General features: G+C 43.8%; 1 protein-coding gene across 1 annotated transcript in view; it reads right to left on the bottom strand.

Moving 5' to 3' along the window:
• Nucleotides 1-19,275, bottom strand: part of GLUD1 (glutamate dehydrogenase 1) — a 59,112-nt gene that overhangs the window by 31,140 nt on the left and 8,697 nt on the right. Inside the window, exons 2-3 of the mRNA XM_073353343.1 lie at nucleotides 2,601-2,681; nucleotides 1,809-1,864 (exon numbers count right to left, since the gene is read on the bottom strand). Coding sequence (XP_073209444.1) covers nucleotides 1,809-1,864; nucleotides 2,601-2,681 — 137 coding nt within the window. The remainder of the gene's footprint in view (nucleotides 1-1,808; nucleotides 1,865-2,600; nucleotides 2,682-19,275) is intronic.

The raw sequence follows: 19,275 nt of genomic DNA, 5'->3' as shown, positions 1-19,275 counted from the left end.
AGCTGGGTCTCCAGGGCCAAGAGAATGAGGATCAGGCCTGGCAGCCAGAGTGTGCAGCCTCTATCCTCACTGGGCTGGGCATGCTGCTCATTGCCAGCAGGGCACTGCAGAGTCCAGCAGCCCCTAGTGGCAGCCAGCAGCCCCAGTTCAGTGGGAGAAAACATGGAATTCTGTGCAAATTCTCCCAGGAGTAACCCCAAGACTTCATTTAATCCAGGGGTGGGAAATCTTTTTGGCCCGATGGCCACATCTGGGTGGGGAAATTGCATGCAGCACCATGAACAGGAAGGAAGAATCCCATGCACTGCTACAGGCTGGGGACCAACTGGGTAAGCAGCAGTTCTGCAGAAAAGAACCTGGGGATTACAGTGGACTAGAAGTTGGATGAGTCAGCAGTGTGCCCTTGTTGCCAAGAAGGCCAACGGCATATTGGGCTGTATTAGTAGAAGCATTGCCAGCAGATCAAGGGAAGTGATTATTCCCCTCTATTCAGCACTGGTGAGGCCACACGTGGAGTACTGCATCCAGTTTTGGGCCCCCCACTACAGAAAGGATGGGGAGGAGTACAGAGAGTCCAGCAGAGGGCAATGAAAATGATTAGGGGGGTGGGGCACATGACTTATCAGGAGAGGCTGAGGGAACTGGGGTTATTTAGTCTGCAGAAGAGAAGAGTGAGTGGGGATTTGATAGCAGCCTTCAACTACCTGAAGGAGGGTTCCAAAGACGATGGAGCTCGGCTGTTCTCAGTGGTGGCAGATGACAGAACAAGAAGCAGTGGTCTCAAGTTACAGCGGGGGAAGTGTAGGTTGGATATTAGGAAACCCTATTTCACTAGGACGGTGGTGAAGAAGTGGAATGGGTTACCTAGGGAGGAGGTGGAATCTCCATCCTTAGAGGTTTTTAAGGCCCAGCTTGACAAAGCCCTGGCTGGGATGATTTAGTCGGTGTTCCTGCTTTGAGCAGGGGATTGGGCTAGATGACCTGCTGAGGTCTCTTCCAACCTTAATATTCTATGATTCTATGATAATGTAGGGCTGGGGTATGGGGTAGGGGTGCGGGAGGAAGTGCAGTGTGCAGGAAGGGGCACAGGGCAGGGGGCTGGGGGCTGGGTGCAGGAGGGGGCTCAAGGCAGGGGGTTGGGGGCTCAGCACAGGGGGCTGGGGTGCAGGAGGGGACTCAGGGCAGGGGATTGGAGTGCAGGAGGGGTTTGGGGTGCGGGCTCCAGCCCGGTGCCACTTACCTTGAGCGGCTCCAGAGTGGCAGCGGCATGCAGCAGGGCTAAGGCAGGCTCTCTGCCTGTTTGCCCTGGCCTCTGGGGGGGGGGAGGGCAGAGGGCACCTCGTGCTGCCCTCACCTGTGGTACCTCTCCCAAAGCTCCCATTGGCCACTGCTCTCTGTTCCCAGCCAATGGGAGCTGCAGGGGGGCAGTGCCTGCAGGCAAGAGCAGCTTGTGGAGCCCTCTGCCCACCCCCTCTCCCCCAGGGGGCACAGAGTCGTGGTGCCAGCTGCTTCCAGGAGCAGTGTGGGGCCAGGCAGGCAGGGAACCTGCCTTAGCCCCGCTGCGCCATGGGGCTGGTAATCCCGCAGGTCGGATCCAAAGCCCTGATGGACCGGATCCAGCCCATGGGCTGTAGTTTGCCCACCCCTGATTTAATCTCTTCAAAGGAAGAAATAATAGGTGGATTTCTACTGAGCTTTCAATGCTGTCCTACAAAAGAGCTTTTGTTAACACAATATATGTTTTGTTTTGTCTTGTCCTACAAAAGAGCTTCCAGTTAACACAATACATGTATATAATTTAGACTTACAGTATAGTTCTTAGTATTGATCTTAACACCAGCCTTTGCACCACCAAATGGCACATCTGAAAAAAAATGTAAAGGAGAAGAGTTTCATTTTTCAAGATAAAAGTAGAACAGAAATGACAAGATCTTTAAATTATGCAAAAAAGGGTAGCTTCTATAAGTTTGTGTAAACATAAGTATTTGAAACTTATCAGTCACTAAACCCTCACTGTCAACTGCAAAGCTGACTCTGCCGCATCCACAGCACAATTTCACTAATATGTTCACTAAAAATCTACATTCTGTTCATAAAAGGGGCAGTCTTTTCAGATCAACTGGAAGAGGATCTTCTAAACACAGGAAGTGTAAGATCTACTTGAATCTATTTCTTTCAAGTTTTGCTGTTTATTAAGGACACTTTTGTTAAAATACAATCTTAGACCTTCCTTACAGCCCCATCTACTCAATCCTGAAATAAGTCCTTATGGTCACGTGGGATGTTTCCATGTGATAGTAACATATTAAGCATGGGATCATTTTACTGAGAGGAAGCACAGTAGAAGAGCTGAATGCAGAGAACAAAGTACTATTCAAAAACATGTAGCTTCAATAATAGCAAAGGAAATACAGCACTACAGTTACTGGGTAAGCATTCAAAATCACTTGTTGCAGATTTTAACAGGTCAGATTTTAGTAAAAGGAAATTAGTATCTAAAAATAACTAAATTCAGTCCTTCAGCTATTTCACAGTGACTTAAATCAATGCTAATTCAAATGACAATTAGAATCTGTACTTGACAAACTAGTATCACTTACCAACCACAGCACATTTGTATGTCATTAGAGAGGCCAAAGCTTTCACCTCATCCACGCTAACATCTGTGCTGTAACGAATACCTGAAAAACGGAGGAAAACAAACAAGAATAAAGTGAGTTTGCAATTAGCATTTGCAAATTGAAAACAGCAACTCTAGGACACCAGCCCACTACATGCAAGTGGGCAAACTCTCTCTCAGCTTGTCAAGATTGAAGTAAGAGATGATGTACACCAGCCTCAAAATAACAAAAGCAGTGTAGGAAATAAAATGCAAATCATTAACCTCAAGTTAGCAGTTTCTGGTAGTTTTCAATGGTAGAAATGAGAGGGGCACTTAATGTATACCATATAGTTAACTTGGGACAAATGATGTACCTTCAAATGAGGGGCAGTTGACAGGTATTATAAGAGTGGGACAGCTTTCCTGTAGTTAAGGTTAAGACCAGCTTTCTGTTTAAAGCTTGACTGTTCTAAGTGCTCTAAAATACATAAGGTTAATCAGATGGCCTTGAAATTTGGTGTGTGTCATGGAAGTACAGGGTAGAGTCAGTGTTCCAAATTTGGGTCCATTTGACTACGGGGTTCTAGAAATACAGCCCCCAGAAAGAGAACAGCTTTTCTTTATGTTGATATATTCTGGCACCTTTTTTTTCCCTCACGGATAGATATCAACTTGCACAGGATACCACCAAAAGCTATTCTTTCCCCTACCTATCATTAAATCCACAGACTGTTCTCATATCCCACCTCACAACTGAAAATACCCAGAGGAAGAAGACCTCAGCGCCCTGCTACTGACACAACCTACACAATTCTGTACTGTAACGATGCAGACTGGAACCTCAAGGTATACATCCACCTCTTTCCTTTAATAAAAGCACGTAGGTGAATCTGATCCAGATTTCAGTGAATCATAATCACAACTCTACAATGCTCCTCAAACTAATCCCCAGATCTCATCACAAACACAACTCTTCCCAAGCTGTTCCAATTTACTCTACCATTCTGTACAACTAGGACAGTGAATGCAGCTTGAGTGCATGCAGATAATTCCCAATGGCTATTGCTAGCTTGGGGGAGAAGGCAGAGCTAAGTACTCTATACTTCCTGGTGTTCAGAAGCTGAACTCGACATTCTGGAAGGATATAAGCTATCACTGGGCAACCTTAACTCTGTGTTAACAAAGCTTGCCATTTAAGAATCAGTAGCTTCCAAAATGAATCATTCAGCAACATAATGCTAAAGCTTGCCAGCATTCCTCTAACCCAAAGCTTTGCAACTCATTCACTTGATACAAAATGAAGTGATTTGTCACTGGACATGGAGACCTTTACAATAAAAGATCTTGAGTATGACCTTGCAGGTAGGGTAATACGAAACAGCTTTTGTAAAATTTGAAGGGCTTGTAATATTTTGTACCTTTTTGACTTGGAGGCAGTTCAAAACAAACTGGAAGCTAATTTCACAAGGATTGGGATTACAAATTGTGTCTAAGAACTTTTATCTTTTTCTGATTACTGAAGCTGAAGACAGTGTGTCATATGTCAGAAATTGGTTTTTAAATCTTTTTATATTTAATTTTCATGGCAGCATCATACCACATTACCTGTTACAGCTGCAAAGTAGATAAATTTTTTTAGTCAACCCTATCTGGGTACATAAATAGAGCTTTAGATGCTCAGACTTGCAGTTTAGAATGTGAACTTAGTGCCCACAAAAGCCAGGGGATAACAGCACAAGGTTGCAATCAAAAGTAGCTACTGTGCAAGTTTCTCCCACAGCTCTACAGAGTCTAAATTCTAACCTACAATGATTCTCTACCCTAGTCCTATAATTCTTGAGCACAGGCTGTAAATTGTGCCAAACTTCGGGGGTGCGGGGGGAAGTAGTTGTAGCAGGGACAGAGTGTACACTGGAAACTAGAAAAAGACTCCACAGATTTCCTATTATCCAAAGAAGAGCACAAATCCAGGTCCTCAAACTTGAAAAGCAGTATCCAAAGTAAACTCCTGAGCTCCTATGAAAGCCATTCCTGAATGCACTGGAAACGATCCCAAGTCTACAAAGAAACTGAGTGCAGCTCAAAAGTTTGCAGCCAAATTTCTGCCCTCCTACGTGAACACACTTTTCAATAAGTCTAACAAAAGTTATAGGGCTGAATGCTTCCCTCAGAACAGGCATATGATTTTAGTTTTTGACTGACAGTGAATTAAAAGAGACTGTTAGATTTTTCATTGCAAATTCATTACATAAATGGCTACTGTTGAGACTAGAAATAGCACAAACCATTAAAGGAAATTTTAAGTTTTAAAAAAGGTACAGTGCATTAGAATAGTAATGTTTAACCTCTGAAATGCAGTTTACATGTTCTCCCCACTCTTGCTCTAATAACTCAGAGGAAGCGGAATTAACTAAGTTCCTGAAAATACTTCATCTGGAACGTACACTACATAGGGCACAGCTTGTTCCAACTGACTACAACATTCAATCTTTGTTCAGTTTTTCTGACACACCCATTTTTCTAGAACATGCTTGCCACTCAGTGTCAAACTAGAAGAGGTTGAAGCACCATCTACACCAGGGGTGGGAAAATTTTTTGGCCCGAGGGCCAATCAAGGTTGCAAAACTATATGGAGGGCCGGGTTGGGGAGGCACAGCCTTCCCTAACAGCATGGCCCCCACTCCACCCCCTCCCACTTCTCGCCCCCTGACTGCCCCCCTCAGAATCCCTGACCCATCCAACCCCCCTGCTCCTTGACCTCTGACTGCCCCCTCTTGGGACCCCCACCCCTAACTGCCCCCCCAGAACCCCGCCCCCATCCAACCTCCCCCCCCCCGTCCCCTGAATGCCCCAACCCCTATCCACATCTCCGACCCCTGACAGGCCCCCTGGGACTCCCGTGCCCTATCCAACCTCCCCGTTCCTCATCCCCTAACCGCCGCCCCCCCAACCTCTGCCTCATCCAACCCCCCCCCACTCCCTGCCTACCCCCACCAAACCCCTGACCCATCCAACCGCCCCCTGCTCCCTGTCCCGATTGCCACCCCGCACCCTTACCAGGCCGGAGCCAGCCACGCCATCTGGCAAGAGCGGTGAGTCAGAGCACTAGCAGTGCGGTGTGGCGTGCTCAGGCTGCAGGGGAGGGATGGGGGGGAGACAGTGGGGGAGGGGCCAGGGGCAAGCCTCCCTGGCCGGGAGCTCAGGGGCCAGGCAGGATGGTCCCGCGGGCCGGATATGGCCTGCAGGCCGTAGTTTACCCACCTCTGATCTATACTAAGTAGAAGCCAGCTTTTCTGTTACCAGGTTATGATATGCTTATTTGACTTAGTTACAGACATGGTTGTCTGTCCACACAGCAGCTGTTTCAACTATATGTCTGTCAGGGTTCCTTTCCCACTCCTAACTCTAGGGTACAGATGTGGGGACCCGCATGAAAGACCCCCTAAGCTTATTCTTACCAGCTTAGGTTAAAAACTTCCCCAAGGTACAAACTTTGCCTTGGCCTTGAACAGTATGCTGCCATCACCAAGCGTTTTAAACAAAGAACAGAGAAAAAGACCACTTGGAGACGTCTTTCCCCAAAATAACCCCCAAGCCCCACACCCCCTTTCCTGGGGAAGGCTTGATGATAATCCTCACCAATTTGTACAAGTGAACACAGACCCAAACCCTTGGATTTTAAGAACAATGAAAAGCAATCAGGTTCTTAAAAGAAGAATTTTAATTAAAGAAAAGGTAAAAGAATCACTTCCGTAAAATCAGGATGGAAAAGGCTTTACAGGGTATTCAGATTCAAAACACAGGGGATCTGGGCAAAACCTTAAAGTTACAGAAAACAGGAATAAACCTCCCTCTTAACGCGGAAAATTCACATAAAACAAAAGATAAACGAATCCACCTTGCCTGGCTTACTTATACTGGTTGCAATATTGGAGACTTGGATTAGGATGGTTGGAGAAGATGGATTTCTGTCTGGACTCTCTCAGTCCCAAGAGAGACCAAACATGTAAACAAAGAGCACAAACAAAAGCCTTTCTCCCTCTCCCCCCCCCCAAGATTTGAATGTATCTTGTTCCCTCATTGGTCCTTTGGGTCAGGTGAAAGCCAGGTTAGCTGAGCTTCTTAACCCTTTACAGGTAACAGGATGTTGCCTCTGGCCAGGAGGGATTTTATAGCACTGTATACAGAAAGATGGTTACCCTTCCCTTTATATTTATGACAATGTCAAACAACATTTCCACAGAGATGTAGACTACCAGTCCAAGTCTATTTGGCCAGGCAGCAGAAGACCAACTTTGATGTAGTGAATAGACCCAGTCTTCTTTTTTAAATGGATGTATCCAAAATTTAAAAAAAGAGACATTATATGCTTGCTGAACTTCCTGGACACTGATGCAATTATTTTTCTCAGTTTAAACAGAGTTTAAGCCAGTATTTACCAGTGTCCTGTCCTAAACTATTTTTTCCTGGGAAATTGCCAGCATTTGCAGGAGGATACACAAAGATAAGACTTAATTTCTACTATACTAAGGACTTCAGTGAAATCTAGTTTGACAACTTCCTAGTTTAGCAAAAGACTCCGTCCAAATTAGATTGGAAAACAGCATTGCTATGCATCTGGAAATCCCTTCTGCACTGTGTTCCCACCAGAAAACTTGTGCACATTTTTCACATTAGAAGAAAGAACAAAGCTTGAAGCAATCCAACATTTTATGACACCCCAAAACATTTAAGAAACATAATGAAGACTATCACATACAAGCTGCACACCAAAATTAACATTTTAAAAATCCTAGCATGGTCCACACAATGTCTCTTGAACCAGTAACTTTTAAAGAGACAGTTAGACAAAGTTATCTTTTGTAATGAAAGCCTTAAGCTACAGTATGACTCACAGCTATGGAACATACTTTCCACTGGAAAAGACCCAGAAAGTCTTGTTTATAAGTGAAGGATTTTCTTTCCCCACCACACCCAAAAAAAGTTAAGCGAAGCCACAATACAGTAAGTTATTAGTTTCTTGTTCCTTTTCTTTACATTGTTTAAATTGCTTCAAATTCCAACCTGCTTTTCTATTTAATTGCTGAGGAATAGGGAAAGAAGTTCACATTGCAGGATCTCAGCTTTTAAACCCAGACACATACAATTTTCATTACTGATCAGTAGTACATTAGAAGAATAAAGGACTGATTTCCCCAACCTATGACTCTGCTGTAGAGACAGAGGCCAGAGGCAAACCAGACAGCTGAATCACCTTTAGTCTGAATTGTCAGAGGTTAAAAATTAGTTCATACCAGAAATATTTAACTGTATAGTATATCAGGAAAAGTCCATACCAGCAGAAGGAAAGGAAAAAGTAGTAAAAATCATAAGTAGAACGTTGCCAAATACAATAATTCACTAAATATCACCTACCTCACCAGTCGGCCATTCTAGAATTTTTTTTAGACAGAAGAATAAAATGCAGAAGGTTTCAATAGTTAAGTATATTGATGCAATAAGTTAATTCCACAGGATAGTGTGTAAAAGAGTACAATCACTACAGTTAACCATCTAAAGCAGGGGTGGGCAAACTACGGCCCGTGGACTGGATCCGACCCTTCAAGGCTTTGGATCTGGCCCGTGGGATTGCCACCCCATGGTCCCCTGGGGCCAAGGCAGGCTCCCTGCATGCCCTGACCCTGTGCGGCTCCCGGAAGCAGCCACCACCATGTCCCTGTGGCCCCTGGGGGCCAGAGGGCTCCACGTGCTGCCCTTGCCTGCAGGCACTACCTCCCACAGCTCCCATTGCCGTGGTTCCCCGTTCCCAGCCAAATGGGAGCTTTGGGGGAGGTACCTGCAGGCAAGGGCAGCGCGCGGAGACCTCTCCCCTCCCACAGGGGCCACCGGGCCCTGACTCCCCCACACTCCGTGACAACTCAAAGGTGTCACCTGGCCTCAACCCCCCCTCCTGGGTTCAAGTTACATGCTCAGGTATCATCCCTCAAGTGAAGTCACACCCTGATATCCCCATCACCAATGCAGACAGTCCCAGTAAAACTCCCACACAACATTCCCAGGTCAATCCGCCTCACTCCCTACTCCCTCACAGCCGGATGTTTCTGGGAGTGGTGTGGGGCCATGGAGCCTGCCTTAGACCTGCTGCGTGCCACTGCCACCCTGGAGCCGCTCAAGGTAAGCGGCGCTGGGCCAGAGCCCACACCCCAAACGCCTCCTGCACCTTGCACCCCCTGCCCTGAGCTCCCTGCTGCACCCCTTCTGCACCTGCACCCCCTGCCCTGAACCCCCTGCTGCACCACGCACGCCTCCTGCACCTCAACCCCCTTCCGCACCCTGCACCCCAACCCCCTGCCCTGAGTCTCTTCCTGCACACCGCACCCTCTCTCACACCCCAACCCCCTGCTCCAGCCTTACATGCAATTTCCCCACCCAGATGTGGCCCTCGGGCCAAAAAGTTTGCCCACCCCTGATCTAAAGTCACCAAAGTTGAATGTGTACTCAACGATTACCCCTCCAACATATAACAGGACTGAAGTTCAATAATTTTTGGATCGGAAAGAGTAAGTGGAGGGTTTTTTTTTCTCATGTATTCAAAAAAGGAAGCCAGAGAAACCTTCACTACTGGATATCCTAAGGCCTAAATCAGATCACACTCTGGCAGATCCCTAGAACATATTTTTAATGTCTGACAAACTCAGATTTCAAAACAGACTTGCACATTTCTCACTGTGTCCAAGTATCACCCTCTAAGGGTCCTCGATGATTCAGTCACAGATACTAAAGCCACAAGGGATCATTAGATCACCTAGTCTGATCTCCTATAGATTGCAGACCATTAAAAATTTCACCCAGTTACCTCTGTACTAAGTTCAAAAGCTTTTGTTTGACTGCAGCACAGCTTCCAGAAAGGATGCTTGGACACGAACAAACAGTATTGCAAGATGAAATGGAAACTTTAGATCTGAATTTCTTCTCTTTACAAGTCCTGAATCAGTTTAGATGAGATTTTTGTTAAAGGACATGTCAAAGTAGAAGCTACTTATTAGCATAAGAACATCTTTTGGATTCTATGGGATACCTAATGTCAATGGAGTCTGCAATGGTGCTCTTATCTACAAATCATACTCCAGATGTACAGCAGGAGTATTCAGCCTAACCAGTTTAAATAGGAATTACAGAAATGAAGAGAACTGTCAAAGTAGCCATCAGGAACCCCATGAAAGACCTTGATTTTTTAAGTGAAAAAATAAAATCAACCTGGCTTCTCATCCAAGACTTGAATGTGTACAAGTTTTAATGTGAGGCATATTAATATGCTAAAAGAAAAGGAGTACTTGTGGCACCTTAGAGACTAACCAATTTATTTGAGCATAAGCTTTCGTGAGCTACAGCTCACTTCATCGGATGCATACAACCGATGAACTGAGCTGTAGCTCACGAAAGCTCATGCTCAAATAAATTGGTTAGTCTCTAAGGTGCCACAAGTACTCCTTTTCTTTTTGCGAATACAAACTAACACGGCTGTTACTCTGAAACCTGATATTAATATGCTGTGGCTTCTGAAAGAAATGGACAGTATGTTACTTTTAGACACTACAGAATAACCAAGTAAGTTTCAAATGCAAATTAGATTTCCAGGCATACTGAGAACCTAGTGATGCTTAATAAAATGTACCCATTTGCAAGTGGATAGATTCAGAATGTTTCTAGACCCTTTTAGTTTAGTTATCTCACAGCATGATCTCTACATTAAATACTCTAACATCTACAGAATATAAAGTATTCCTTCCATTTAAGGAGCAAATAAAGGTTCTCTAGTCACCATAGTAACACTCATAGCAAAACATCCCAGTCCACTACTCCCACTGAATTAAACCTCTTACAGAACTCGGCAAGTTTGAATAAGAGTTCATCACAATTTGGAAGCGTCCTTGCATCTGCTGGTTTGAATCCACTCATGTAAAGTTTAGGGTTTTGTTTTCTACTTTGAATTTCATCTGTTAAAAAACAAAAACAAAAAACACCACGCATACAACAACCCAAAAGAGAATCAAGATTGGAAGAGGATACCATACTCAGGCATTTTTAAAGATCACAATTTACCACACCCACCTTTTTTTTTTTTTTTTTTTTTAAGTGTAAGAAAAATATATTTGTTCTGTACACCTCTCTATATGCAAAACATATAGGTATCAGAAAATAAGCTTTTTCATGGCAGGGACTATCCTACCCTGATTGTACAGCACTTACCACAATGGGGTCCCAGATCTCAACTGGGACTTATAAGAGCTACAGCAAACAGATATTAATTGTAATCCCACATTAGCAACAGCTCTTTCGATGCTGCAATAATCAGTTTAAATAAACTTTCATTGATATAAAGTAATTCTGCTATAGATTCTCATTTTAGACATGTGATCTCCTGGTAACATTTTCACATAGGGTAAGTCTGGGAAGACTACAAGGGAAGAGGTTAGTTGGTTTTTGTACTAAAGGATTAGTCCATATTATGGATTTATTAACATTCAATTGTATATATAAAAGTACCACAACCACCAGCTTTCATATGTGACACTAGGAATAAAACTCTTAACTGCCTGCTCCTGGACACTACAGTGCTAATAAACCATGGTCACATAACCACCACCCTATACCGGAAACCTACTGACCGCTATTCCTACCTACATGCCTCCAGCTTTCACCCTGACCACACCACACGATCCATCGTCTACAGCCAAGCTCTGCGATACAACCGCATTTGCTCCAACCCCTCAGACAGAGACAAACACCTACAAGATCTCTATCAAGCATTCTTACAACTTCAATACTCACCTGCAGAAGTGAAGAAACAGATTGACAGAGCCAGAAGAGTTCCAGAAGTCACCTACTACAGGACAGGCCTAACAAAGAAAATAACAGAACGCACTAGCCGTCACCTTCAGCCCCCAACTAAAACCCCTCCAACGCATTATTAAGGATCTACAACCTATCCTGAAGGATGACCCAACACTCTCACAAATCTTGGGAGACAGGCCAGTCCTTGCCTACAGACAGCCCCGCAACCTGAAGCGAATACTCACCAACAACCACATACCACACAACAGAACCACTAGCCCAGGAACCTATCCTTGGCAACAACGCCCGTTGCCAACTGTGCCCACATATCTGTTCGGGGACACCATCACAGGGTGTAATAACATCAGCCACCACTATCAGAGGCTCGTTCACCTGCACATCCACCAATGTGATATATGCCATCATGTGCCAGCAATGTCCCTCTGCCATGTACATTGGTCAAACTGGAAAGTCTCTACGTAAAAGTATAAATGGACACAAATCAGATGTCAAGAATTATAACATTCATAAACCAGTCAGAGAACACTTCAATCTGTCTGGTCACGCAATCACCGACATGAAGGTCACTATCTTACAACAAAAAAAAACTTCAAATCCAGACTCCAGCGAGAAACTGCTGAATTGGAATTCATTTGCAAATTGGATACTATTAATTTAGGCTTAAATAGAGACTGGGAGTGGCTAAGTCATTATGCAAGGTAGCCTATTTCCCCTTGCTTTTTCCTACCCCCCCTCCCCCGACGTTCTGGTTAAACTTGGATTTAAACTTGGAGAGTGGTCAGTTTGGATGAGCTATTGCCAGAAGGAGAGTGAGTTTATGTGTGTGTGTGTGTTTTCCCGAGGGGGGGGGGGGGGGTGAGAAAGCCTGGATCTGTGCTGGAAATGACCCACCTTGATTACCATGCACATTGTAGGGAGAGTGGTCACTTTGGATGAGCTATTACCAGCAGGAGAGTGAGTTTGTATGTGTATGGGGGGTGGGGGGGTGAGAAAACCTGGATTTATGCTGGAAATGGCCCACCTTGATTATCATGCACATTGTAGGGAGAGTGGTCACTTTGGATAAGCTATTACCAGCAGGAGATTGAGTTTGTGTGTGTGGTTTTTGGAGGGCGGGGTGAGAGAACCTGGATTTGTGCAGGAAATGGCCCACCTTGATTATCATACACACTGTGAAGAGAGTGGTCACTTTGGATGGGCTATTACCAGCAGGAGAGTGAGTTTGTGTGTTGGGGGGGGGGGGGGGGGGAGAGGGTGAGAAAACCTGGATTTGTGCTGGAAATGGCCACCTGATGATCACTTTAGATAAGCTATTACCAGCAGGACAGTGGGGTGGGAGGAGGTATTGTTTCATGGTCTCTGTGTGTATATAATGTCTTCTGCAGTTTCCACGGTATGCATCCGATGAAGTGAGCTGTAGCTCACAAAAGCTCATGCTCAAATAAATTGGTTAGTCTCTAAGATGCCACAAGTACCCCTTTTCTTTTTGCAAAGACAGACCAACACGGCTGTTACTCTGAAACCTGCTCCAACATGATTCACAGGCCTCTTCAGAATGCATGGTCATTTTTCCACATGTGAAAGTTAACCAAGAGGTGCGCCAAGGGTTCCATACCAGGACTTGTGTTTAATGTTTATTAATCAGCTGGAAATGGGGGTGAACAGTAAAGTGGCAACTTGCAGATGGAAAAAAAATAGGTTATTTTAGTGAAACTCTAGAGGGACCTAACAAAACTAGGTGAGTGGGTAACACAATGCAAGATAATATTCGTTGTTGACAAATGCAAAGTAACTTACATTGGAATAAAGAAATTTAACTACTCATACTCATTCCTGGGTTCTAAATTAACCACCCAGGAAACTACATTAAACAGTGATTAAAAAAGGAATAAAATCCCTGCTATTCCCAGGGATTAGCCAACCACTAAACTAAAAAGTGGTTAGTTAGGGTTAGGAAAAAACCCTCTCTGTGGGTAGATTAGCCTACAGTTGTCTGTAATAGTGATTCTTCCATTTTACTTTGACATTAAAGACATTGTTAGAGCAGATACCAACTATGTGGACCACCAGTTTATTTCACTATGACAATTCCTGTGTTCCTAGCAGAAACAGCTCGACTACTTCAGACCTACTTAGCTGCATGTACATTCCCTCTTTGGATGGCTTATTTCTTCCAGGAGAGGGGTGAAACAAGACTGTTTGTTTATTAATGCCCTACAAAGATTCATTTTAATAAGCAGTGCTTGTCGTCCAAGTGCACAGGACATTAAGTAAATCATTCTCTACCAGCAACAAGTCAACAGTAGCTCTTCAAATCTGATATTTAAATATATACTCACAATTGCATCTATTCTAGCATGCCTAGTTTCAACTAAAGGGGAATGCTAAACCTAAATGAAAAGGAGTAATTGTGGCACCTTAGAGACTAACCAATTTATTTGAGCATAAGCTTTTGTGAGCTACAGCTCACTTCATTGGATGCATACGGTGGAAAATACAGAAGATGTTTGTTTTTATACACACCAATCATGAAAAAATGGGTATTTATCACTACAAAAGGTTTTCTCTCCCCCCACCCCACTCTCCTGCTGGTAATAGCTTATGTAAAGTGATCACTCTCCGAGGAGAGGAAAGTGATCAGGAACAGTCAGCATGGATTCACCAAGGGAAGGTCATGCCTGACTAATCTAATCGCCTTCTATGATGAGACTACTGGTTCTGTGGATGAAGGGAAAGCAGTGGATGTATTGTTTCTTGACTTTAGCAAAGCTTTTGACACGGTCTCCCACAGTATTCTTGTCAGCAAGTTAAGGAAGTACAGTCTGGATGAATGCACTATAAGGTGGGTAGAAAGTTGGCTAGATTGTCGGGCTCAACGGGTAGTGATCAATGGCTCCATGTCTAGCTGGCAGCCGGTGTCCAGCGGAGTGCCCCAGGGGTCGGTCCTGGGGCCGGTTTTGTTCAATATCTTCATAAATGATCTGGAGGATGGTGTGGATTGCACTCTCAGCAAATTTGCGGATGATACTAAACTGGGAGGAGTGGTAGATACGCTGGAGTGCAGGGATAGGATACAGAGGGACCTAGACAAATTAGAGGATTGGCCAAAAGAAAGTCTGATGAGGTTCAATAAGGATAAGTGTAGGGTCCCTGCACTTAGGATGGAAGAACCCAATGCACCGCTACAGACTAGGGACCGAAAGGCTAGGCAGCAGTTCTGTGGAAAAGGACCTAGGGGTTATAGTGGACGAGAAACTGGATATGAGTCAGCAGTGTGCCCTTGTTGCCAAGAAGGCCAATGGCATTTTGGGATGTATAAGTAGGGGCATAGCGAGCAGATCGAGGGGACGTGATTGTCCCCCCTCTATTCGACATTGGTGAGGCCAGGCCTCATCTGGAGTACTGTGTCCAGTTTTGGGCCACACACTACAAGAAGGATGTGGATAAATTGGAAAGAATCCAGCGAAGGGCAACAAAAATGATTAGGGGTCTGGAACACATGACTTATGAGGAGAGGCTGAGGGAACTGGGATTGTTTAGTCTGCAGAAGAGAAGAATGAGGGGGGATTTGATAGCTGCTTTCAACTACCTGAGAGGTGGTTCCAGAGAGGATGGTTCTAGACTATTCCCAGTGGTAGAAGAGGACAGGACAAGGAGTAATGGTCTCAAGTTGCAGTGGGGGAGGTTTAGGTTGGATATTAGGAAAAACTTTTTCACTAGGAGGCTGATGAAACACTGGAATGCATTGCCTAGGGAGGTGGTGGAATCTCCTTCCTTAGAAGTTTTTAAGGTCAGGCTTGACAAAGCCCTGGCTGGGATGATTTAAATGGGGATTGGTCCTGCTTTTGAGCAGGGGGTTGGACTAGATGACCTCCTGAGGTCCCTTCCAACCCTGATATTCTATGATTCTATGAATGTGTATGATAATCAAGGTGGGCCATTTCCAGCACAAATCCAGGTTTTCTCCCCACCGCCCCCACACACAAACCCACTCTCCTGTTGATAATAGCTTATCTAAAGTGATCACTCTCCTTACAATGACAGGTTTCAGAGTAACAGCCGTGTTAGTCTGTATTCACAAAAAGAAAAGGAGTACTTGTGGCACCTTAGAGACTAACCAATTTATCTGAGCATAAGCTTTCGTGAGCTACAGCTCAGTTCATCGGGTTGTATGCATCCGATGAAGTGAGCTGTAGCTCACGAAAGCTTATGCTCAAATAAATTGGTTAGTCTCTAAGGTGCCACAAGTACTCCTTTTCTTTCTCCTTACAATGTGTATGATAATCAAGGTGGGCCACTTCCAGCACAAATCCAGGGTTTAACAAGAATGTCTGCAGGGGTGGGGGGGTGGTTAAGAAAACAAGGGGAAATAGTTACCTTGCATAATGACTTAGCCACTCCCAGTCTCTATTCAAGCCTAAGTTAATTGTATCCAATTTGCAAATGAATTCCAATTCAGCAGTCTCTCGCTGGAGTCTGGATTTGAAGTTTTTCTGTTGTAATATCGCAACTTTCATGTCTGTAATCACGTGACCAGAGAGATTGAAGTGTCCTCTGACCGGTTTATGAATGTTATAATTCTTGACATCTGATTTGTGTCCATTTATTCTTTTACGTAGAGACTGTCCAGTTTGACCAACGCGCTATCTCAGAGTATTGCTGGCACATGATGGCATATATCACATTGGTAGATGTGCAGGTGAACGAGCCTCTGACAGTGTGGCTGATGTTATTACGCCCTGTGATGGTGTCCCCTGAATAGATATGTGGGCACAGCTGGCAACAGGCTTTGTTGCAAGGATAGGTTCCTGGGTTAGTGGTTCTGTTGTGTGGTATGTGGTTGCTGGTGAGTATTCGCTTCAGGTTGGGGGGCTGTCTGTAGGCAAGGACTGGCCTATCTCCCAAGATTTGTGAGAGTGTTGGGTCATCCTTCAGGATAGGTTGGAGGGGTTTTAGTTGGGGGCTGAAGGTGACGGCTAGTGGTAATGCTAAGACCTAATGTTAAAATGTGGGAATGCTAAATGGTAATGCTAAGACCTAATGTTAAAATAAGGAGCTGTTATGCAAAATATACACACAAATTTAACTATTGGTAGAAGTGGTATCATCATAACAAGGCTCATTTCCATAAATGTTTTCCATCCAAGTATCCATAATTTGAAAATTAAGTTTTATTAGCTTTCAGGGTTCATTTTAGGTTGCAAGTGTCATACTGCATCCTCTGATGTATGGCCTCCTGTGACAGCTAGTAGCGTGAGCTGCACTAGAACTGGTTGACAATTTTAAGGTCCTTGTGGTAAGGTCCTGTAACTTTTTAAGGTCTGGTCTATATAGTTTTTGCACTGGTATAATTATTTGAGTTGGGGTTATTTAAAAGAAAAAAAAATAGTTATACCAGTACAACCCCTCTTTCTACTGACATAAAGATGTCTTAGATCAGTACAACTTATTCCCCTTCCCATACATGAATAAGATATACTGGTAGAGGCACCTTTTATATCAATATAATGGGGGATGGGCTTGTACACTCAAACTATATGGGTACAGTTAAAGTAGTACAATGTGTATATTCATAGATAAGGCCAGAAGGGACCACTGTGATTATCTAGTCTGACCTTCTGTACACCATAGGACTTTCCTGAGTTACAGCATCTCTCCAGGAAAAGCATCCACCTGAGTGACATAGCTTACATCTCCCACCAACTTACCTTCTGCATCACAGCGAGGTCAAGTACTGAAGTCAACGGGAGAGCACTCTACCATCAACTTATCGCATCTTCACCAGACCCAGTAAATCGACGCTGCTGCATCAATCACAGTGGCACTGATTTAGTGTGCCAGCGTAGACAAGCCCTTAGAGAAATCAGGCCTTGTCTAAAAAAAGCCTGTATAATAGAGCACTGCCAGCAGCAGAGAGCCAATATTAGCAAACATCTAGTGTCCGATCGTAGAACCCCTGTTGGGGGAAGAGGATAACAGCAGAATGGGGAAGATAACCATAGAGGAATGAGTTATTAGGGTAAGAAACACACTCACATGCAGATACAGGACAGGAGAGAAGGTGAAATCTACTAGCCAGAGGAGAACAGAAAACAGAAGAGATAGAGACTAGAAAGTTTCTCAGCAGAAGTAAGTTCCCCTTGGCAGTCAGTCAAGCTAAGCTGCTCCATAAAGAAATGCAGATTCATCATCCACAGGCTGCAGGAGCAATAATTTAAGGCAGTCATCTGTCTCTAAAATAAGGAATAAGGACTGGGCCATGAATATTTGACCACTGTCTTGTGACATTCCATTTCAAGTTTATTGAAAATCCCTAACATCACAGGACTGCGAACGGTCTGACCAGAGATGCAAAATGTGTATGGAAACCAGAACCCTTAACTCTCAGCTACACTGGAACTAAAATATATGCTTGTTGCATCAGTTTTACACTATTTAAGGTAGCCAATGTGGACAGGGGCCAACCTGTTTCAGACCACATGGTCAATTTGGAGTAATTGACAGTGGATTCCTAAACAGTTAGCATAAACAAGCTTTAAGCTGTTTTTAAAAAGTGTACAATGTAAGCCCCAGTGTAAATGGGGCTCTATGAACATCAGTGAATCCATTCCTTACTACCAAGTAGCTGAGAACCCCACAGCAGACGTTAATATAAAAGAATGCCTTCACTGTCCTTAAGCTTTCAAGCCCCATTAACTCTAGGAAACCGACCTGTTTAACAATTGTTCTCAACTCAATCATGCGAAAAAGGCTTAATTAAACAACTTTGTCCCAACTATGCTATCAGTTACACAATTTTTAGACTGTTAAATAAGATTATAGATTTTAGTTAGAAAACAACTAGTCTAGGTCTACTTTGCCTTAAAGTCAGTTGTGTTCTGCTGACTCCCATTTCCTGTACCCTATTTGGATTGGTTTAGTTCTCTAGGCAGCTGTCGCTATGATGAGCAACAGCAGCTGTGGTTTCCTGTTAACTCCAGCTCTTAGCACGCAGGTCACCATGTAAGCAAAGGAAGGAAAAATTATTCTTAGCATCTCTACAGCTTTAGAAAAAGATGAATTTAGGGTAACAAGTAATTAACGTAATAAGCTGCAAAAGTTACACCAAAAAAAAAAGGGAGAAAAGGACCCTTACTTCTCAGAATTTGTAGAAGTCTTATTCTTCCTTGTGGTCATAGAAACTGGCATGTGTAAGATTTATAAAAGAATGATCTAGGCTGTCTCAAACAGAATATTTCAAGGGACAGCTAACTTGATAAATTAATGGCAGTTTTTGAAGTGTTCCTAGAGTTTATAGAGGAGAGGCACCAAAATGTAAAGAAAGAAAGATTTATGCTGCTGGGTTCCATGTTTGAAACCCCCAAAGTATATAATTAGTATCCTCTTGACTACTTAATCTCTTATAATAGAAGTGCCATGAATGCTTGAGCAAAAATGTCATTTGAGATGCTCTTTAATGGTTTCTGATGGCGAGTGCTTTTAATGATAAATTGCCTGTTTTTCCGAAGGCGCTCAAAACACTTCCCTTCATGTACCACTGAAATGAAGCAGCTGCTCCTTCCCTGAACTATTATTGTGTAGAGTGTACTATTCGTAGTGAATTATGGTACTCAAACGGATCAGATCCATTTTTGTTTTTAAGCCTTTAAAAAAAGGGCCACCAAACAAGTTCTTATCTATATTACCAACACCTTAGACTACTGAATCTAGAAGTATTAAAAAAACTTATTTAACTATTTATGCTGCTTACGCCTTACATTTAATTGATTGGACAGCCAAGTCAGTTTCACTTTTGGGTGAAAGACTCAGCACTAGTG

This window comes from Lepidochelys kempii, chromosome 7 (genome assembly GCF_965140265.1).
Source record: "Lepidochelys kempii isolate rLepKem1 chromosome 7, rLepKem1.hap2, whole genome shotgun sequence".
NCBI lineage: Eukaryota > Metazoa > Chordata > Testudines > Cheloniidae > Lepidochelys > Lepidochelys kempii.
The sequence above is the reverse complement of the archived record's forward strand: the minus strand, read 5'-3'. Positions and strand labels throughout refer to the sequence as shown.